Here is a 24,013-nt window from a genome sequence, read left to right on the forward strand (position 1 = left end):
AAATGTTACAAGCGAATTAAATTTCCTACCCACCTACCTATAATTGCAGATATACGAGCAATCTAAATAAATCTCTCGCTCATTAAATAATAATAGATGTGGAATAGACACCCAGATTGTTGATTAACATCTCATTTCACTTCTCTATTGGTGAACGAAATTGGTCTTGAAATAGTTTCAAAGACTGGCAGATGGGAAGATTTGCTTTGCGACTATTTACCATAATGCACACCATTACTTGTTTAACAAATTGCAAAACAACTGTAGTCTGTAGGTATAGTATATAATGTGATTCTTTACTACATCCTGGTCATTTTAGTTTTTAGTTTAGACTTTAGAGTATGAGCATTAGTATAGTATGCCTATGAATTGAAAGGTGAACGTCCTACACAAATGTATACAACTGCTAATGGAACTACACTTACTTGTCGTTTCTATCAATGGATAATAACGTTCTGCAATAATATTGGCACAATTGCGTCTACTATATTGGGTTTTGAATATTTTTCCTTAGACAATACGTTTTCAATTCGCATACTAAAATTAATGAGTAAATGTGCCGCTACATGTCGACAATTATTCAATGGCAGATACTGCTTGATATTGTGGCACTACTTTCACAGAAGATTGTATAAAATTCATAATAATACAATATTTAACTTATGTCAACCGAATTAATATACGTTTTTGCGCGATCGGTCATTTCTGACTATTTACCAATTTATTTATTTATTTACAAGTAAAAAAAGTTAATCGTAAACGATTTAAAAGCGCATTTCAACGTTAACAGTCTTTGTCCAAAAAAATTAGTTATTTTATTCCAGCTAATTTAATTTCATCCATTTAAACAAAATGATCCGTAATACTGGTAAACGAATGCCATTTTGAGGCATTCAAATGTAGACCAAAGGGCAAAAATCAAATAAATATTGGGCAAAGTAATATGGATGATTTTGTGAAATATCTAAAGATCCATTTCATTATGATGTTACTTATGAATATTGTTAAAATGATCAAATTCAGTATTGGTCCAGTTTCCTGTTGTGTCAATCTCATTTTCAAATTCGTTCTGTCAATTTTGTGCCAGCTTGACTTTAAAGTAGCAGATCTGCAATTTAAACTACAATGATACCTTGAGATGGATTAATGATCACAAAAACAAAAAGTATAAATTGTGAACAACTCTTGTGCAGATAAAGCGCATTTTTTTAAACCGAAATAGCTTAGTAAATGGTTGGGTTGTAAGGTAGTAGCATGCTATCGATGATAGATGATTAATAGGGAGGAGGCTCTTTACACATAAAGATTTAAAGGCCGCCGCCGAGCATACATTCAAAATCCATCGAAACTCTATTCTGCAGATGTTTGCACTGCAAGTTTTGACATCACCAATTGATTGCCTTTTATGAGTACTTGTCCTCCGACATTTCGTTGTCAAGGTGGAATCCCAAAATATGAAATTCCAATTCGGAAATTTTTTGTCAATCATACCTATTATAAACTCAATCCGGGGACATACTGTATATGCAAATACGCAGACAAAGCAACCCCATCGAAATTTCCACGAAATATATCTATTGGTGATGTCAAAACTTTAAGAGTGAAAACCTCGAAAATGGTTTTTCGGAGGAAAGTCCTCTTAAAAACAAAATGAATCGACTGGACGAGACACGTCTATTGGTGAAGTCGAAGAAAATATCTTCACAACGAAGTGTCGGGAGAGGGTACTCATAAAAGGCAAGCGGAACGTCAGAACGAGACATATCTATTGGTGATGTGATGATGTCGAAGCTTTCAGTCCATATATCGGCAGAATGGACTGTTGGAGGATTTTGAATGCATGCCAGGTGGCCTTTAAATCTTTATGTGTAAAGAGCCTCCTCCTCATTAATCATCTACCAAGAAAGTAAACATCGACAGCATGCTACTACCTTACAACCCAACCTTTTACTAAGCTATTTCGGTTTTTATCTGCACAAGGTGGTCAATTTATACTTGTTAAATTTGAGGTGTTTTGAGACAGGCAATTCAAGCATGTAGGTAAGGGGGTGGTTCACAGAGTTCAAACATTCCCCATTTATGAAAAGCGTGAGGAGATTAGTAGCAAATTGAGAAATCTCTACAAAATTAAATACCAGTGTTGAATAGTGACGTTTATTTTTGTGAATAGAGACCAAAGATTCTCAAACCTTAAGAGCAGAATATGATTTGTGAAAAAAATGGTCACAAATTGAAGTTGTTGTGAATGTTTTATAGGCTTGCGACAAATGCAATCATCTGTTCTTCCCTCAAATAATTTCTAGGCGGTTTTGTGATGACTCCAATCACAATTGCAACGCCTGAACGAACATTCTTCATTCTTAAAACGAGTCAAAACCTATCTGAAGAACCGAACCGGGCACCAGAGACTCACAGGTTTAGGTTTGATGGCCGTCCACAGGGACGCTATTTCCACGTCAGGAATAATATACATAAACTTGCTTCACGCCGAAATAGTTTAACTTGGTTTTACAAATTTATTAATAAATGTTTGAAAAGTATGTTTAAAATTTATCATAAGGTGCAGGGGGGGGGGGGTCGTTGAACGTGAAGCCCTCCCATGCCAACTGTATACCTACGTGCTTGAACAGATTCCTTTTTGTCTTTCAAAGGTAAACCTGCCTTATTTCTATTTTCTAAATTAAGTAACTTTATGAATTAAATAAACGACTCAATTCCTCAAAACCTTCCCCATGGATATTTAATTGTTGACAGACAGATATATTGTGAAATGTTACGACATGTTTCGATTGTTAATCATCTTCAGGTAACAAATTATAAGTACGGTGAGAAAAAGTACTACATTATTGAAAAGTTGTTGAAGCCTTGACGATACATGTTGAAGTTTTGACGATACATTGAAATTTGAATTATAAGTAAAATAAAGTTATTTAAATTAAATTTTCAAAATTTGAGTTAACGGGCCATGGTGAAGAGGGTAAATTTTAAACAAACATTAACATAGTTGATATCCAGTTTCAGATTTAAAAAATTGACACATTGATGCTGGACACGCCCAAAAATCGTCCAATTTATACCGAATATATAGCTACAAATATAAAATAAATGTCCATAACGAAGAAACCGCTACAACAAATACTTTTATTTATAGTTATCAGACCAGAATAATTTTAATTAATTGAACATCGACTGCTGTAAACGTTAATGCTAATTATTCTAAACTATGGATTAATTATTAGGTGTTTCTCTACACTGGTGAAAGCATCTTCCCATACTGCTAATTGACAGACGTAATTGATTCTCTAAGTTATTCTTCTTTTAGTTTATCTATAGCCCTCAAATTCGTCTCCGTAAAAAGGCGCAAGTAACCCAACCGTATAAACTAATGAGTTTTTCATTATTAGCCTTTTTATTCAAGATCTATGACTACGTAGATAGTTAGAGAAATATAAACAATTGTACTGTTAGGTTGATTAAGCTATCGTCCCGAAACCGTTAATAAATTTAACATTCTCAATATTAAAATATTCATTTCTGGTTCTTCCTATACGACTTGGCGACCTGAATAGCTTTTTTTAAATGTTTGTGAGTTTTTCCACACCACACTTCTAACTGTCAATGTCACAAATACAATGGTTGAATATTTTATTACTTGGGTAAGTGCGAAATTCTGAAATAACGTGTTGTGTATGTAGGTAATTAAACCGCCTTTGCATCTATGATTGGCTGGCTCGGCAATGAAATTTTAATGAATGCGGCATATTTCTACTTTCTCTTGTACCTACACAATCTGACAGAGCATTTTAGTAATTTGTTCATATGTATTTAGTACACAAGTTTTTCGTCAAATTACCATAATTGTTTGGAGAAGAAGTACGTCATGTAAGCGCCAGTTTGAAGAGGGGGCGGAATTATCTCCTGTTACAAAACACTAACAAGTAAACTGAATTAAAAAATAAATAAATCGACTTTTTAATGAAGAAGTATAACTGTCATGTCCTCAGTTCGCTAATTTAGTAATGGTACACGCTTACTTTGCGGCGTTTCAGACAACATCAACAGTTAGTTTGATTTTTCTTTACGTTATACAATGACGAGGTGCCGGAGAATAGATTTATTACCAAACATCTTAATGCAAAAAAACTGTTTTGATCGTCCAAGAGTATAAAAATTGCGGTTCAATGTTATGCATGTTGCACTTCGTATATTTAGGCAACACAAGGGCAATAATATATCGAAATTCTATTTCTTGATTAATTTTAGACGTTTTACAATAAACTGTTTGTTATTAATAGTGATCAAAGAATAGAAAAACGGTCATACCAGTGTTTCAGATAATAAAAGAAGGAAGTGTACCTATACCACTCGAAATTAAAATCGCCCAAACTGGAATCGAGAAACAATTCTGATTGCTCGAGTCGTGAATCGTGATTGATGAAGCAAAACACTTTAATAAAATACATAAAATAAATTTTTGCGGTTGTGCAATGAATTACATGCTGCAGAGATTATATTATTATGTATTGCTGCTATAGCTGCTTAATATGTAATCTGTTTGTCTCTTTTTAAGATACACCCTATATATTACACTTTTTAGGGTTTTTCACTGTAACTTTACTTGGTACACGTCACTTTCTAGTTATTACTAAGATTGTACCTGTCAAACATTTAAAAATGTTTGCCTTTTTAGGCATGTCTGTGAGTTCTGTAATATGTAATCTTCTAGCATTTTTGTCAAGGCCAAGTCTAATCTAATCAATGTTGTGCTCACCAGTACTCGGACCAACATATAATTTGTAAGTTCTCGTTATCCATAGTATCGAATAACCGGTCAACCGAAATATATTAAATTTATCGAATAACAGTCTTTAATCTTGGCTTACCACCTTTTATGCCAACTAGACTAGGACTTCCCCCATCTTAACCACCTAATATTAGCTATAGCTATTAATATACTGCTGTTATTTCGAATTATTATTATTATAGAGATTCATTTTTTTTGCAAAGAGAGGTCTTATATTTTGAATATACAGGGTGATACAAAATTGTGTGCGAATTTTTTAAGAGCGTATTTACCAGCCAAAAACTTGCTTCGTTTTCTAGATACAGGGTGTGAATTTAAAAAAAAATCGGTTTTTATTTTGTTTATCCTCCAAAGGAAGGCCCTTATGACGACAAATAAGCCTATCCAATTTGATTTAACTCATCTGAAAGATTTTTGAATAATTGATAAAAACTTTTACATCCTGTACATAGAAAACGAATTACGATTATATGAAAAAAATTTCTTATTTTTGACTGGTATATACGTCCTTAAAATCTTTGCACTCAATTTTGAATCACCCTATATTATTGCCTCAAAAAATGCGGGTCATGAAACCATTTTTCGCGCATTTTCCTAAAGGAAATTGAACGCTATTATCCGCACATTGTCCGTCTGTACCACTACTAGTCCTCCAGTTTAAGCTTTTTCGTTGTGGTTTCTTTCTTATATTGTGTAGCGCAGCGCCGAGACCAGAACGTCAAAAGTTATTTTGGATAAGTCACTTCCTTCCCGAGTTATTACTGATTCTGTGCGGGGAAAGTGGGCATTCGTCGGTCATGTGTGACCACGTTTTTAACTTGTTTTTTTTTCAGGTAGTAATGAAAACATTATCTCCTAAAGTACTGGCTAAACTCAATTTTACTAAGTAACCGAAAACACATTCTTTGTAAATTAATAAGATATTGATAAGTAATCTTTATTTATTTACATAGTTAATGCTACATTGGTTGAATAATCATATTTTATTGTGTTCATATGATGCTTCACTTACACTTGTCATACACTAGGTAAATAAGATTATCAAATAAAAAATACAAAATATACAAATAGAAAAATAGCACAGATTATTTTTACCTACAATAAGTCACATGCCTGTTGAGGGCCCAGAACAAGAGAGGGATAATAAATAAACAAATAAATAAATAAATAAATAATCTTCAAACATATAAAAAGTATTGCAAGTTTTTTACGTAAGACTTAAGACCAGAGAATGGTTAGTTGTTGGATATTTAAGGGCAAACAGTCAAATAAGAAATTTGACTGGTACTATTAATACACCGTCTTGAGATTTGTATAATCTGTAGAAATCATTTCGAATCTTTATAGAATATAATTATACAGGTTGTATCCAATTTCGTGTTAAGTACAGAGATCTCGCTTGTTAGCATAGCCATAGATAGATAGAGAGATGGACAAAAATCATCCTGGAGGTATTCCCAAAGAAAATCAAGAAACAAAATTTACCCCCTACGTATCTAAAGTTTCCCAAATATGGCGAAAAATAATATAATTAACGTTTTGATTTTTGGCTTTAATATCGTTATTTGGGGAGATATTTAAAAACTAAATTCAGGATTTTTATTAAAGAAATTCGATTGTTCATGGATATTGTCAAATGTCACTAAAAATGTTTTTCTTTTAATTTTGAAATTATTTTAATCTTTTTTAAACATATATTTTTGAAATCAGGATTTATAAAAACATGCACTTCTTTTATTTTTAGCGCATTTTTGCAAAATTTTTTTTGTAAAAAGTAGCTTTTAATCTCACTTTGGCTGGCTGGTTGGCTGGCTGGCCGGCTGGCTGGCAGTAAATGCGCGCCCGTAGAAAAACGCTTGTAAAAAGACAAGGAGTGTACATGTAACTATCGGGGCCGTGTAATTAAGAACGTTAGGGATGGGGCTACAAGATTTGGAGTCTACGACATCTGGACGCCATCCCCGAGCGTATTATACTAACCTGGAGATATTTCAGTTTTTATCTATCTTCTTCTACAGTTTTTCTCCGATTGTTTTCAAATTGGTGTCGTCGGGAAGATCTTGCCAACGCGCACAACTCCTGCGTGGCGGAATTTTGTTTTTTTCCTAGGGGCGAAATAAACCACCTTTTGCGCGGCGCGCTTCGAGGGGTAGTTTGGGCGCCCAAAAGTTTCTTACAGCGCGAATCGCGGTCTCTCTTTCTCGTGTCACTAATAGAAGGTCGAGCTATGTGAAGTACCCAAAAGTTGAATACGATTTTATGCCGGAATTTTAGCGAAATCTACCAAAATGTGAATTACGAATGAACGGGACGTCGGAACTGTGTATCGACAAAGGGAATGTGGTAACCCCCGACGAGATCTTACTGATGGTGGAGTCGAAACTTCAAATCCGAATTGTTGCGGGTGATCAGAAGTGGGTGTCGACAAAGGGAATATGGTAACCCCCAAAGGATTTTACTGATGGTGGAGTCAAAACTTCAAACGCGAATTGCGAGTGCACGGTAAGTGAGAAAATGGTACCGACAAAGTGAACGTGGTAGCTTTCGGCAAGATCTTATTGATGGGTGGAGTCAATATTGGCTAATAAAACACTGATCTGCCACACAAAAATGCGCTGAAGTCCCTTCGATCTCACACGAGGACTTTGATCATTTTTTGTTACTGATTTCTCCAACATTTCAACAATCTTTTACGCGGGAACCATACGACATACAACAAAATTTTAAGAGATAGGTACATTTTAGCTAATTTTCTCCTCTTCATTTTAGAATAGGACCACTTTTTGCGTAAATAGCCTGCTTGGCAAGTTATAATCTGGATGTTTAGTGGTTTTTGGATGATTTCTCACATTTGCCGCAACCATTTTTGTTGGCCAACTTGAGATTCTAATTCAGCACACCAAAAAACTTAACATATGAATCACTAAAAACAATCGTATCGTATTGTATGGGTGGCACTCCCTAGGTACAGACGTTTTCAGGTCGCATCAACAGCCGTCTGTGTGACTCGACAGTTGTGGTATGTCTGCCGGGACCACTAAAAACTGGCAAGTTGTAGGATTCGAACTCATAACCTGTGAGGTTAGAGTTCGAGTCTTAAACCGCTACGCCAGACTGACTACAGTAAAAACAATATTACACCAGAACACTTCACTTCGACTACTTCTCGTGCACCATTTGACTAAACTATACCTTAGTGTCCACGTGTACCAGTACCTACACCAAATTTCAACGCGATCGGCCTTTTTTAAAAGGAGTTATAGCGTACACGGACGCACGGATGGACAACAATACAAAACTATAAAGGACCTTAAGAGTCTGGCGAAGTGTACGCGATTAACGCTCGTATTTTGAATTCGCGCGATGCTTGTGGACGTATGGAAACCAGTATCTCGCCAACGAGCCTATTAATTTGCGGGAAATGATTCGCATTCATTGCAGGGATTTTTTGCAACTGCCATATTTACAAACAAATTGGCAATATTTAAGCAAAACAGTTCCCTTTACACAGTGTTCAAGAAAAAAAGCGGTTTTGCGAAAAAATGGAAATTTCGTCGAGGGCGATTCATACTTAAAGTGCAGTGCAAAAATTTGTTTCATTACAACAAATTTTACTTACTCGGTAAAATAAATAAATACTGACAGGATAATTAAAAATCAAATAAGTAGCTCGATAACTAGTTAAGGGAGAAACTTATTGTAATGTCAGTGATAAAATTAGCAGCCATTAAATTGTGATTTGAAAAACAATAACTATATAAATAAATTGTAAATAATTTATTAACAAGTTCTTATAATTATGTACATTCAAATTGTACTCCACACGTCAAACTGTCAGCCTTTCACTAAACGACTACTAAAATTATGGATTGTATCTCCCATTGATGCTGTTGAGGATCAAAAAATTATCAAAGTCCTCGTGTGAGATCGAAGGGACTTCAGCGCATTTTTGTGTGGCAGATCAGTATTCTATTAGCCACTTTTGACTCGACCATCAATAAAAGATCTTGTCGAAGGCTACTACATTCACTTTGTCGGTACCCGCTTCCCACTTTCCGCGTGCACCCGCGATTCGCGTTTAATTTTGACTCCACCATCAGTGAAATCTTGTCGGGGGCTACTACCATATTCCCTTTGTATCCACTTCCGATGTCCCGTTCGCTTCCAATACGCGTTTGAAGATTTGACTCCACCATCAGTTAGATCTTGTCGGAGGCTACCACATTTCCCTTTTCGATGCATACTTATATTACACCCACATTTTGGTGGATTTCGCTAAAAACTTTCCACAAGATAGTACTTAATTTTTGGGGCACTTCTCATTGCTCGAGCTTCTATTGGCAACACGAGAAAGACTGAAAGAGAGACAGCGTATCGAGATTTACGAAACGTTAAACCGCGTGACAAAATTCGCAACGGAACGTAAAAGGCGCCGGAAGTAGACTACCCCCCGAAGACGCGCGCGCGCCTTGCAAAAGGTCGTTAATTTCGCCCATAGGACAAAAATCAAAATTCCGCCACGCAGGAGTTGTGCGTGTTTACTGCATCTTTCCGACGACACCAACTTGAAAAGAATCGGACCAAAACTGTAGTAGAAGATAGGAAAATTCTGAAAAACCTTCACGTTAGTAAACTACGCTCGAGGATGACGCCCAGATGTCGCCAACCCTGTCCCTAAGGTTGACAAATTACACGGCCTTGTAGATACACGTACACCCGTTGCCTTTCTACAAGAGTTCTTCTACGCGCCCACATTTGCTGCCATCCAGCCAGCCAGCCAACCAAAGTGAGATTAAAAGCTACTTTTTACAAATAAATTTGCAAAAATGCGCTAAAAATACTCCGTATGACTTAATTTGCAAACGCCAGAAATAAAATGAGCGATAGGAAAAAATGCTTCGAAGATTGAATTGGGCGAATGCCTAATGCCTATGTGAATTGACAATAAACACGAATCTTCGAAAATCACTACTAAAATTGTATATTTATTTTTCCAGATTGCTTTCAAGAGCCCACGTATAAGAGGAGTACATCGACCACCAGCTTCAATTTCGCACAAAGCATAAATCGCATGTGATGGTTTTGCTTTTTATTCTAGTTTTATTTAGATGCTTGCAATTTCATGTAAAACGTAGCAATTGTCTCTGGCATTTTCATAACAATTTATAGTTATTACACAATATTTCAAAATAAACGTTTCTCCATTGTTTAAGTTTAACAATTATTTTCTCTATAATTACTGCTAAGGTAAGTTGCTGGAGTGGAAATATATAACGCTAGGTTAAATAGTAATTTAAAAATTCGTTGCACGTTCACAATCATAACTCTGAAACTATTTATTTCAAATTGATATAGACGGAAGAAAATTTTGTCATAACGTCCAAATCAAAATCACTCTGTGTTCAAGTCAACGTCATCATGCGATGGCATTCCTCGTATTAATCATTGGAAAATCGGATTACTTTAGAAAGTTAATTGTTGCTTTGGTAGTTATTCGTTACTTTATCTAAACGGGGCATCGCCACTTCACACTTAATTTATACATCGAACATGTTTATAGCGTGCGGATCCCATTACATCAAATTTTATAAAAGGTGAACAATACATCTTTGCGTAATATTCATCCTCATGTTTTGATATACCAACGCGTCTTCAGCGGCTTAGTACTTTAAAAATTGAGAGTTTAAAAAGCAGGATACACGCCTACTCCCAGCATAACGTTTGGTAGCCTAGGGGGACATTATGATTTAGGTACCATGTAAGGCGTAGGCCGTAGGTATGTATTCAATTATAGGAAACGGTATTTTTTTGGTTCTGGATTGGTTTTCAAAGCTGTACCGTACAACTGAGCCAAGATGTGGAATTCTTGGCGTTTTTTAATTGGTTTCAGTGTAAATAGTATTATTTATAATTACATACTTAATTTATATAATTTAAATGTTGAAATTATGCGACTTGGAGATGAACATATTTACACATACAGGTCAGTTGCTCCAGTTACTGGAGTTATGATCTGTTATCGTGGTTCAACTCCCCAATATTTGGGAGGATCTTCTGCCTAAAAAAAAGACTCATTCTCCCACCTGGTGTCAAATGTAGGGTGTGAGAAGAGAACTTGAAGTGATTTGGGCAGGAAATTATTCGGCTTCCAAAATGTTCCTGAAGTATAATAATAATAATATTTATTGCGTTTCACAGCCATTGCCATATCAGACTCGTCAAAGTAGAAAAATAACAAAGCAAAAGCAAAATTAGAACAGTTTTAAAATTCATTAAATAAATAAGCTTTAAGTTTTAAAGAATTAACAAGAGCATTTTTTAATTTTGAAATGGTAATGATTTTAGTTAGTTGGTAATGATTTTAGTTAGTTGGTAATGATTTTAATTAATAATAATAATATTTCTTTATTGGGTTCAAATTATTTAATATGGTTCAGCACATTTTTATACCTTATAGGGGTTGCTGAAGTCATAATTTGGGTACTGTAAGAAATTACCATTATTTCAGAAACAAAATTTAATGGTACGAGCAAGCAATACCAGTCCTGGTTTTCTAACCTCCCGTTACATCCCTCAGATTTCCATCTTTCGCGATTGCGTGTACTTTCTTTGCGCCTATTCTCTTAACCCTCCTTTCTTTTATTTCACCTCTTTCTTTCACGTTAGCTTAGACCATTTTTGGCTTTTTTCTACCTTTTGATGCATCTTTCAGTCCTTTTTCTTGCACATCTCCTTCCTTACGTCTACTCTCTCTTCACGCCTCTTTTTCTTCGAGTATTTTAGACTCCATTGATCACGTCCACTTCCCTCGATTTCTGTTGGCCTTCAATCGCGCCTCTTCGTTTCACATCTTCTTGCTCTACACGCCTTTCCTTTGGAAGTTTTTCACTCCCTTCACACTTTCATTTAGTCTTAGCGCTTCTACTGACTTCCTTTTCCAGTTCTTCTCGTAGCATTTACGTCTCCTCCTTTTACTTATTGCCTCCTTCTTTCCTATATATCCTCTTCAGACCTCCATTGTGCATTTTACAAGTCTCCTTCATTTTTCCTTTACGTCCCTCGCCTTAGCGCTTTCTTTTCTCACAGATAATTCACACTCCTCCTTCACTGCCTTGTTCGGGCCCATTTGTTCCTCCCCTCTTTTCTATCCAAGATTAAATGAACAATTTTTGCATTTTTGTATCCTAATTAAAATTTTGTTTAGGAATTAGCAAATTCTAAAATTTCATATACACTATGTCCAAAATAAGGATGTATATGATGAAGATCTCCGAAACCATAGAAGATATGACGTAGGTCAAATTAAGGAAAAGATGCGCAATTAAACATGATTATACCGGGTGGTGCACGGTAAGTAGGAACATAGGGATTTAACATGGGAAATTAGTTTTATGCAATATCCTGCCCTCCTGTACAATTTACAGAAAAAACTGTTTAAAGTTGTTCAGAATTAAAAGGTGCATACAAAACTGTTTTATTAAGCTTTTGGGTATACGCAAATTTAAAAATAAATTTCAACATTTCTGTTATTAGTAGCAATAGCCATGACTTTCGTTGTTTTATGAATTACTACTAATAACAGAAATGTTGAAATTTATTTTTAAATTTGCGGGTATACCAAAAGCTTAATAAAACAAGTAAAAACAGTTTTGTATGCACCTTTTAATTCTGAATAACCTTAAACTTTACAGTTTTTTCTGTAAAATGTACAGGAGGGCAGGATATTGCATAAAACTAATTTCCCATGTTAAATCCCTATGTTCCTACTTACCGTGCACCACCCTGTATATTATCATGCATTACAGGAAACTAGAAAATTCCGATTACTTTGAAGATCTTCCAGAAAAACCGAAATTTGTCGATTTGATTTTGATTTTTTTGTGATTTTATTGGAACAGATACATAAAATTCACAGATATCGCAATTCATGCAACTATCGGCAACATTGGAAATGATAGATTTGCTTTTATTGCCTATGTATCAAATTTAACTTAAATGCATTCATAAAGATGTTTGCAATTCGGTTCATAAATGGCCGAGATACGAAAAGGGCACTGTGAATGTTGAATCGATTAGACTCATTTTGGTATTACGTAGTATATGGCTAGAGATAATGCCCCTCTTGAATTTCATGCGGTTCGGTTCATAACTGACGGAAATGCTAGCGGAAATGTCAAAGGGGCCAATTTACGAACTCCGATCTACAAATTTTGTAAAGAATCCATCTGCAAAATTTCATCGTAATCGGCTCACTCGTTTTCGAGTTATCGTGCTAACGGCGCGACGGACGGACAGACGGGCAGAGACAGAAAAATGATAAACTCGCTAGTTCATAACATGCTTGTAATACTTTTAATATAAGAATGGCGTATGCGCACCATGCTTTAGACCTTATCACGGCCGAGCCCGAGGGGTTGACCACTACACCAAATCTTGTACACCACATTTACTATTTACAAATTATTTACTACATTTTCCAACTATTTATATACTAATATTTACAATATTTACTCAATGCTGTACATATTTACTGGGTGGCCAACCCCTCGGCCGAGCCCATCGCAAACCACTAGTAATTCACTTTCACGAACTGTGGCTGTCGCATTTCAAATCTGTTCTCGCTTCGCCACCCTAGAGCGTTTCATATAAACGTTGCATATAAACTTCGAAACTAGCATCGTTTTCACTAAAAATAAAAAAACGCGTTCTCATTGTTACTATTTGAACTCTACAAGATAGCGTTGAGAGATTTTCAATACACCGCTTTGGGAAAATCATCACCAGCTTTGTTTATTTATATGGCCCGCAAAAAAAGTACATACTGTATTAAGTAGCATTTTTTATTACGAATAAAACGATCTATGGCACACAAAAAAGTTGGAAGCTGTTGTTTTCAACAAGATGGTGCACCCGTGCACAACGCCCTAATCGTGCAAGAATATGCCTATCGGAGAAATTTCCTGGAAAATGGAAAAAATGTCCGATTGATATTCTCGTGTTGTGCGCGGGTGCAACTTCCTGTTGAAACCAACAGTATTCGTAATAAAAAATACTATTCAATACCATGCGAGATACCATGATTTCTCCGAAACGAAACTTGCATTGCAAATCTCCCAATGGTGTCTTGTAGAAATCAAAAAGTGGTTTTAATATCTTTGTATCTATTCAAATAACATCAGAAAAAAATTAAAACGAAATGGGCAAATTTGGGTTTTTCTGACATATCTTCGAACTCAATCGGAATTTTCTGATTTTCTTTAAAGTAACCTAATAACTCTTTTATTGCGCATCTTTTTTCTAATTTGACCATCGTTTTCATTTAATCAACCATTGGTCAGCTTAAGTGTGTAGGTATACAGCTTCAACATTCCTAGTCAGTAAGTATGGCAAAAAATCTACTACTGCCAAGTAGGAAGGTAATCAAAGATTATTAAAGCGGAAAATTGGCCGATCATAAAGTGATATTTAAAATTAGAGTTTAACAACCCCTTTGCCATAAATCTTTTAGTAAATCGGATGAAAATTGCCCTTTCTTATAAAACTAACAGCACTTCATAATCTACCTTACTTAGGTATATTGCCAACTACAACGACAAGGCACGTAAATACTTCGTAACAGTACCCATTATGGTTTTCAACTTTTTCATACCAGGTAGGTATACACGTATATTAGAAGTAGGTAAGAATGCTGCATGTCATTCTACTTCAATTTAACCTAAAGGAGGCCAATAGATCTTTGCTATAACTATGTACATTTTTGCGGGATTATAAGTGCCAAACATTTTGATTCACCAAGGAAGACAATTTACAATCCGAAACGGTATAATATAAAATTAAACTGTAGTTCATTTGCAGCACAACGATTTATCATTTAACCAGAAGAAAAATCTGCCACCGTATTTCTCGCAAAATGACAAGCAAATTGAATTATTTATGAATTACTGATTGCCCTTTACCATCAATCGGTTATTTTGGCCTTTTTAACACACAATTTTGTACATTTCGAGTAAAATTTCGAAGTTACTCTACCAGAATATCGCCAGGATATGTTAAATTTGTAACCTAAACAATGATTTATCTACTTCCGGGATCTTCTTGTGTCTATTAGACCCGATGACTGTTTGAAGATCCTGTTTCTGATCTTTGGGGATTTTAAAGATTACATTTCTGTTTGCTTTAATTGGTTTTGGATATCATTTTGGGTTTTTAGTGCAATTTATTTACGAATTTCTTATGTCGTTTCTTGTTTCCCCGTTTTCGGTTGCTGCAAGTAATTTAAAAAGCAATTTTTGAGTACCTATAGAATAAAATTGCTAGAGGAGGTCCGTATACATACGTTAGAAACACTTATGAGGTTATTTCAATCACAAATTAGATGTACGATCGGCGCCATCAAAACATATTTCAAGAATTATGTTGCATGCTATATTTGAATTGCTTTTATATCACAAAGGCGCACCCAGAAAAAATTCGGTGGGGGTATTGAAATTAATAAATCCAAAATGTAAACATAAATTATATTTTTAATAAACAAAAGATTACACTGTTACACTTGGTCCGAGAATCAATGTGATCATGACCACAAATCAATCAAAATGCAAAATTTGAAAACATAATGACTAATACACCTTCATTACTACACTAATACTAAGTACCCGCCCCTGTGTATAACCTTCCTTTTTTACCAAAATTCAACTACACCAAAATTTCTCGGGAAAACACTTTTTCTTATTAATTTGGGTTGGGTGCGTAGAATCCAAAACAATTCGTACTTTTTCGATTAGACTTCTCAGTCAAAAGTTATAGACTAGAAACCAATTTCGAAAGAAAATTCAAAGGGCTGTAACTTTTGAACTAGTAGCCCAATCTTGGAACTGTTTGAAATTATGGATTCTACAGGCCACATTCTATAAGAAAATTTTTTTTCCGGGTCGATCTGAGACAATTTTTTTTCGGGGCTCAAAAAAAGGCAGTGTATAACCAGGGGCGCACTGGCCCGGGGGGGCGGGTGGCGATTGCCACCTATGGCCTGTAGATCATAATGGCCCGTTGGAAATTTATAAGTATGTGCTGTATTTAGTTTCTTGCACTATTAATAAATTATTAACACGTTTCTCTAATTGGGGTTGATGTTAGGTTGTTAAAAAATTCTGTTTTAATTGAAGTGTTTTACAATGAATTTTTTCTACGAAAGTGTAGAAACACGATTGTTTTTGTAGGTAAATTGATTGTGAAAACAGATCTTTGAAACACTAGTGCGGCAAAAATATTTTCTGCACGCATTTTCTACACGCTAATAAACATATGCGAAGTAACTCTTTGTATTGCTTTATTCACAGTTTCGTTATATAAGACAATGGTAGAATTTTCTTTGCCTTCTGCTACAGAAAACGTTCTTGGGACATGATTCTTGGAGTCAGGAATCGTTAGGTATCAATAAAATTGTATCTTGTTCTGTGAAATACGTTACAGTCATTTTACAACGTTCGCTCCGACGGCAAGCTCCAGCCACTCCAAGGACGAGAGCAACCTGTAATTAAATTATGCTTATTTATGATTTAAAAATACAATAAGAAATTCACAAACCTTCATCATTACAAATGTTTCATCAGGCGCTTCTCTCAAAAACATAGCGATTTGTTCTCTTATGAAAACGCTCCTTTCCGAAACGCTGCTTAGACTTTTGGGGTAGCAATTCATGCGAAACCGCATTAGCCATTTCCGCAACGTCCGGCGGGGTGCACATACCTTCTTCATCTTCAGTTTCGTCAAAATCCATCTTTAACACTTCTTCACTACGCCACAAATTGTTTGACTTAAATTTACGATTTTTCAAACAATTATGTCTTGTCATGGCAACCGGCTTACTGGATCATTTACAATTGAAACATCCAACTACGATCAGACTACATGATTTTCTGCCGTGATCTGAGTAGTTTAAATTTCTAATTTCTAGAGAAGAACTTTTCACTTTCGTAGAAAAAATAGTATGAAACACGCATGCCGAAACGGTCATTGAAAAACTCGTATAATAGGAACACTCGCTGGCGCTCGTGTTCCTACATTTATACTCGTTTTTCAATAATACCGTTTCTGGACTTGTATTTCAATGTACTATATCATTTTTTGTCGTAGTATTTTGAAAGTGTTGAAATACAATGATAGGCGACGCACCTCGTGTGGATTGTATATTTTGTTACTTTTAATTATCAGCTGCAATTTAAAAAAGAACTGTATGGTAATTTATTTTCGAGAAAGGAGTACTTTAAAATGTTTTTCTGATGCACCTCAGAGCTAACCCCCCCCCCCCCCCCCACCTTCATTACTACACTAATACTTTAATGCCCCGTAACCTATGCAATTCCACCTGGCCCGCAGTTACCCAGTCCGCCCCTGTGTAAAAGGATTAAATATTCTTGGTAAATAAGTGGTTAAGACCGAAATTAGACTCTTTTGTTGGAGCATTCGTGAATTGGTCATTCGCTTTTAGTGGATAATAGCTTAGCAAGTTGTTATTGTGAGCGAGTCACTTGTTTCTAGCAAATTTCTTTAACAAAAGTCTCGCCATAAATAAACCATACATATTTACCTATATAAGATTTTTTTATGTTCACCAAAAAAAATCTACCAGTGTTTAATTTCGGGGGATGTTTTATTTTCTTTTTCTTGATTGGGATCAATTTACAAAAATAACCACGTCATTTTACGTCGACGGCATTATAGATGATTATTTTATTGTCGCAGGCATCCTTTTTTGAAAATGGGTAGGTCAATGATTGTGGATTTGTTTTTTGTCTTACACGAGTGAAGTAGAAAAGTATACCATTATTTTCATAATATTATTGCACGGGTGACCTAGTTATAGGTCGCCATATCAAATGCGGGTCTATGCATATCAGGGAATTAGCATATTAACCTGTTTTGGAAATTATTAAATTGTTTTTTAAAGAGAAGGCTTTTCTCCATGATAGCGCTTAGACATTTTCCAAATGATTGGTCTTCAAAAAAATCCCTTTCAAACAAGAACCCCTGCGCCAGCATTTACAGCATACAATTTATTCCTGTGCATTAGGTTAATGTGTTTTGCCGCTTTCTTGACGAAGGTATATTGATAAAGATTTTGGTGAAATAAAGACATCCACAAGCAATGTATCTTTTAAACAAGAAATGAACGAACTTACTACTACTTTGTGCTGAGATGTCGTCCCTTACACCATTCAATGCTTACACCAACTGACGGATGGACGGACATATCGCTATTAGTAGCGCATTTTCATTTAAAAAAAATTGCTGTCGCTAGCCCAGATACCATCCGCGCAACTACGTTCTGCTCTTTCTTTTATGTCTAAGAATATGTGTACCAAATTTAGTTCCAATCGGCTCAGCCATTTAGCCAGAAATAAAAGTACAGACGGACCGACAGACAGACCCATATCATCGACCTTTGTATTTCTGTCAAGAAAGGGGGGGGGGCATTTTTTACTCTAGTATAATGTAATACCTCCCTTAATTACTAACGTACGGCTGGTAAAAAGTGAATAAAAAATGTCAAAAGATTTTTAATGCCTTGAACCTTAAGGTTCATAACAGTTGGTAGAGGTCTTCTCTCCCACCAAGATTGATGCTTGCTAGGCAAGGCAATTACATAAAAATCCTAGTTTCAATCTCGTAAGTAAATGCAAAACCAGGGTTTGAATCTAGGCATCAATTGCAAGATTATAAGCTGTATACACTGTCCTAGGTAAGATTGTCTATCATGGGGGTCTCGGAAACCATAGAAGATGCGAAAATGGTAAAATTATGGAAAATTATGCGTAATTAAAGAGTAAATATCATGCTTGAAAGAAAACCAGAAAATTCGGCTTACTTGTGAAGATATGTGCCAGAAAAACCGAAATTTACCAATCTTGTTTTAATTTTTTTTTACTTTATTTGAACAGATGCAAAAAATAAAAAAAAACACTTTCCCAATGCTCATTGAGGTCTACAGCGTTGAGAGATGTTTTTTTTCGGGGAAATCATTAAGTTTATTTTTTTATATGGCCTGTGGAAAAAGTACATGCAGTACTGAGTAGCATTTTTTATTACAAATACAACGATGCGTACATCGCAAAAAACAAAAGTTGGAAACTGATTTTTTCCACAGTATTGTTCACCGCGCACAACGCCACAATCGTGTGAGAATACCTTTTGGACAAATTTTCCAGTTTCCTTGACCACTGCATAATATTACCAATGCACCCAAAGAAAGATAGTAACAGTGAAATCCTCCTATAATATAATAATTATTGGTAAGTGATCAGCCAAATTGACTGAAGAAACTACGAGAGAAACTATATCCTGTGCTTTAATATTTATAACTTATAGCAGTAAACAAAGCACTGTAATTACTTGGATTTGAATTTATGAATGAAGGAACATAGCTTTTGATATTTCGTAAATCCTACTCGAATCCACTTCTTTCTTCTTTATCTTGCCTATATGTGAAGAGTTTCCAAGCGGCCTCCCCTATCGGCTACGAAGTTCACCGGTGGCCTTACCTGTACTATTTTAAATTGCCTCTGCACGGAACGAAAAAGTTTTGTGAAATCCCAGTGGGTCACTTCTTGGGAGATCCGGTGGTACCCCTTATCTTCCAAGTTCACTCTGAATTGATTGCGTTTTTCTTACTATCGACTCTCGAATAAGTTAAAAAACATTTAGAAAATCAAATTTTTGTTTAAACAATATAACAAATTTCTTGAAATGGGGAGGTTTTTGATTTTGAATACTACTAAAAAACCGCATTTTAAAAAAAAATTATCAAATTGGAAATTTGGAATTTGGAAAACAACAAAGAACTATGTCATTTGGAGAAACATAAAATCAAAGTTGTTCACAACAACACAAGGACTAAGACAAGGAGGAGGCTTCAGCCCAACCCTTTTTAACATCTATATTGATGACATAGTGAGAAATTCCAACAGCAAAGTAAAATAGACAATTGTTGGATATAGGAATATGAACAGAGTACTTTTATCACACTGTGCATTTGCGGATGATATAGCCATATAGCCATATTAGCAAACACCGACAAAGATCTTCATTCTTAAACATCGGTCTGGAACCAAGAACTAGAAGACAATGGTATGAAAACAAACAGAACAAAAACAAAAGTAATGTTGCCAACATCTAAGGAACTAAACATGAACATCAAAATTAGGGGCACAAAAATAGAACAAGTCTTGGAACAAGTGAAGCAGTTTAAATAATGAAAAATTTAGACATCACCATGTTGTAAAATAATTCGCCATTTGTGGGTGAGAGCATGAATCCCTCGGCGAGCGCGAAGAGATTTTCGGTATGAAGCATTTGAATTAGTTGTTTAGTTTCCGAACGATAGTTTTGAATAATATGAACAGAAAAGTAAGTTTGTCGTGTAAAGTTGCGTTGTAATATACACAAAGTATTATCATTAATGCGATAAACCGAAATGGAAACTTAAAAGTATGTGTAAAGTCGCAAACCTTAATAAAAGAGACGAAACTGAATGTATTGACTGAACGAGTGTATCATTACGCGTTAAAGAAAAACTGCGTCGGATTGGTAGTGTTGTGGAAAACTTTATTTAAATAGTACATAAGAGTAGCGAAACTGTCAACATTTCAACAATAAAGTTAGTTCAATCGGTCCCATTGTTGGAAACGTTTTATAATCGTATTTTTATGCAACTGCTTACTGAGGATTCCTTTTTGCAATTTTTTATATGGGGGTGGTACAAGTTGGTTAAATTGAGTTTGTCTATCCGCCATTGTTAATAATAATCATTTTCGAAAAAAAATAAATCAAAATGGTTCCCAAAATGCCGGTATTTTTATGACTTGATGATATTTTAATAGCAAATTATCGAAATTTTTTGAGTGCAGAGAAGTATTAATAGGTAGGTAATTTAATTTTACAAATAGAACGCCAAATATTCTTTACACACCGTTTTAAACACGCGCGTAATTACGTAAGGAGCTTCTAGCACGGCGACAACGCGAATCTGTTGGCTACAGATGCAACAAACGCTTGGCAAGTTTTAACTAGTTTCAATAATATGCCCAATTCTTGACAGAACAGCTTCCTAGCTGAACTCCACCTTTTAACGTCTTCGAACGCTTTTTTCGAGGCTTTTTTACTCTTCTTTGTGTTACTAATACTTATTACTAATAATTCATATATTGTCTAAAGTTTAAACACAAAGCTTTCTATTCTTACACTATGGTAGGGGGTACGGATATAGAAAGATATTAAAGAATTTGAGAGTTTTACATCCTTTATGCATTATGCCTAATGTACATTTGCAAAATTTTAATGAAATCATAGTAACCGTTTTTGCGAACAATTTTGTTTTTCCGCAAACGTAAAAAACTATTGCCGACTTCTTTTTTCTCCCAGACTTGCCACAAAAAGTTACACTTTTACTCCTTTGAATGTTACAATATACTATTACGTCCACCGAATTTGGCTCATAATTTGACATTTGGAATTAAGATTTAGTCATTTAAAGTTTGTAAATTGCACCACATAAGCTCTCTACTTGACTTCTTACGTACCGGATACTCGGGTACTTAGTTCAAAAAGATAATTAATTTGTTGAATTGTCAAAATTTTCTTTCACCATAACAACCGCAACCCACAGCAATCTAGTTTTAAATTTTTCAACATTTAACAGCCTTAATTCTATCGTTTGAACAGCGTTTAATGAGCACTTTTTGTGGCGCGTCGTTACACTTTTACTCCTTATAAAACAATATACTATTAGTTTTTTAACTTTGACATTTTTTTCTCAGTTTTTTTATGATAAAACCTGGCACAATTTTTGTAGGTTATATACAGAAAAATAAGGTCTTTAAAATACGTCAATAAAAATTTTAGGTTGCTATTTGAAAAAAAAAGTTCGATACCGTTTCGGCGCTCCAACATTTTTTTCAAAAATCCGGCTTGTTATTTTTCGTTTCCGTTTGTCTAATAGACATATCCAAAATTTGACCAAAATCCGTCGAGCCGTTACCTACGCACGCACGTACATACAGACGGAAATAGTTATTTGTACAACTAGAGAAGAAAGTGTAGTTTTTCAACTCCAGTTCAAAGAGAGTTAAAAAACACTTTCTTCTCAAGTTTTACACATATTTTTTTCTGAAACTACAATCAAAATTGAAAAATTATCGTAAGCAATAATGGAGTTTGACACATACCAATCGAGATACGGGTGTTTCAATTTTAAATGTAATTATTAAGATTAACGCAGCAATTGTTTTTACTTTCCTCACTAGAGAAGAAAATCACATTTACTTCACCGTTTTTAGAGACGAATGTAGTTATTTCTAAAGTAGTACAGAAAAATAATATACTGTCTCTTTCTCATTTTTTCCGCTCTACAATACAGCCTTGGCCCTTGGGGGATTTTTAATACAACGTTTCGCGGCGGAAAATCATCTTCAACCTTATTATTTATATGGCTTATAAACAAGTACGTATTGCGTAACATTTTTATTACGCATACAACGATGTACGACATATAAAAAACAAAAGTTGGAAATTGTGAGTTTCAACAGGATGATGCACCCGTGCAATAATGCGAGATTACCTATCGGACAAATTTCCTGGAAAAGGGAAAATTACGACGTTGTGCGTAACATAAAATTCGAAAAATACCTTTAAATGAAATATGAAGGGCACTTACCAATCAAAGAGCTGTAAATTTTCCCGATTTTATTGTGCCAAACGCCCCTGTACTGACTTTGTTGTGGTACTTGGAATTCCGTTCCTGTCAAATCCAGATACAACTGATACAAGAAATAATCGTGGTTTTATATTGGACCTAAAATAGACCTAAATTGCCACGTAGGAGTTACACATTTTCTTACATGGTCTAGTCCGTTTATAAAGTGCTTCTGATACTTTAACTCACGCGATCATTTCTTTGACTATTTATCATTGTAAATAGGTATAAATGGTAGGATTTCTCATAGGATTAATTTGAAAAGCGAGCATATATAAGTAGGTAACTCGTAATGTAGGTATGTAAATAATTGTATGCTTCTTCACGATATCTACATTGTAATTATACACCCGTTCATGTCTACGAACTAAAATTAGTACCTACCTATTCGTAGACACAGACGAACGCAATTATTTCCAGAAATTTCAGAGCTATTCAAATAAGTCATAGACAAAAGAAGACCGCCGCAATTTTGTCTCTTTTGATTGTAATAGGAACGCAATCAGCCCGTAATTCTTTGATGGAAAACTAATTTATTTTCATGTATATTTTAATTAAACATCGCAGATGGTTTTCGAATTGTGCAATAGAAGATATTAGCGGTATCGAAAGGAATCTCAGTATACATACCTGCAATCCTATGAAGCTCTCCAAATATCATTAAAAGTATGTAAATCGCTTTTAGACCCATCGTAGATAATGGGGAGGTCAAACGCATTTTAGTTTAAGCGACTTTCACCTTAACCACCAACACACTAGTCATGAAACAATTCATGGATAATTCATTTATTTTTCACTACAAAACCGGCGTTAAGTCACAACGTTAGAAATGTCACAATTCTTCATACTGCCAGCACTACCGTATTCCAAAATTAATTAAATGAGCGCTAATTAAAGTATCAAAATTGGTTAAGGAAGTTCACATTTTTCTTCTATATAAATGAGTCAAAGATGAATTGTAAATTTACAGTTCCTTTACTAAGAATTTAGGTCACCGGTGTGCACTCTTCTCTTATTTCTTTTTGATTAAAAATGCGCCAGTTTAACAATTATAATTTACTGAAATTATTTAAGACGTTGCACTGTCTTATTTAACTGCACTATACATTTTCTTGTAGCGCTTCTAATGTAAATTACACACTAAACTTCTAACATTCTTGTCCATTAAACTTGCAAGTTTTCCTCAAGACTGGCGTATAACGGACCAACCATGACGTAGATTTCACCTGAGTGTTGAAGAGGTATTCAGTTCATATACGAGCTTCAGGTGGGGAATATTCACACACAGTCCCATACTACAAAGTTAGATGTTACCTGCTATATAAAAGAAGTAGAAGAAATTATACCAAAATCAAATGTGACGGTAAATACCGTTAGGTAATTTTTAAATCGAGATTAAAATTCGACACGCTCGTCATGGTTACGTCGCTTACATATTCGCATCGGTAGCCAGTTACAGG

General features: G+C 35.0%; 1 protein-coding gene across 2 annotated transcripts in view; it reads right to left on the minus strand.

Annotated features, from left to right (window-relative positions):
• The window catches only part of LOC116179741 (proteoglycan 4), a 35,073-nt gene extending 11,267 nt beyond the window's left edge, over window positions 1-23,806 (minus strand). Inside the window, exon 1 of one of the 2 annotated variants that reach the window (XM_031499564.1) lies at window positions 23,184-23,806. In XM_031499564.1, coding sequence (XP_031355424.1) covers window positions 23,184-23,271 — 88 coding nt within the window. In that variant the 5' untranslated portion in view covers window positions 23,272-23,806. Of the gene's footprint in view, window positions 1-22,514; window positions 22,636-23,183 lie in introns of those variants that run through there. The other variant, XM_031499572.1, reaches the window with a different exon arrangement.
• Between the last annotated feature and the right edge of the window lie 207 nt (window positions 23,807-24,013).

The sequence above is a fragment of the Photinus pyralis genome, unplaced genomic scaffold (genome assembly GCF_008802855.1).
Source record: "Photinus pyralis isolate 1611_PpyrPB1 unplaced genomic scaffold, Ppyr1.3 Ppyr1.4_LG1, whole genome shotgun sequence".
Classification (NCBI taxonomy): Eukaryota; Metazoa; Arthropoda; class Insecta; order Coleoptera; family Lampyridae; genus Photinus; species Photinus pyralis.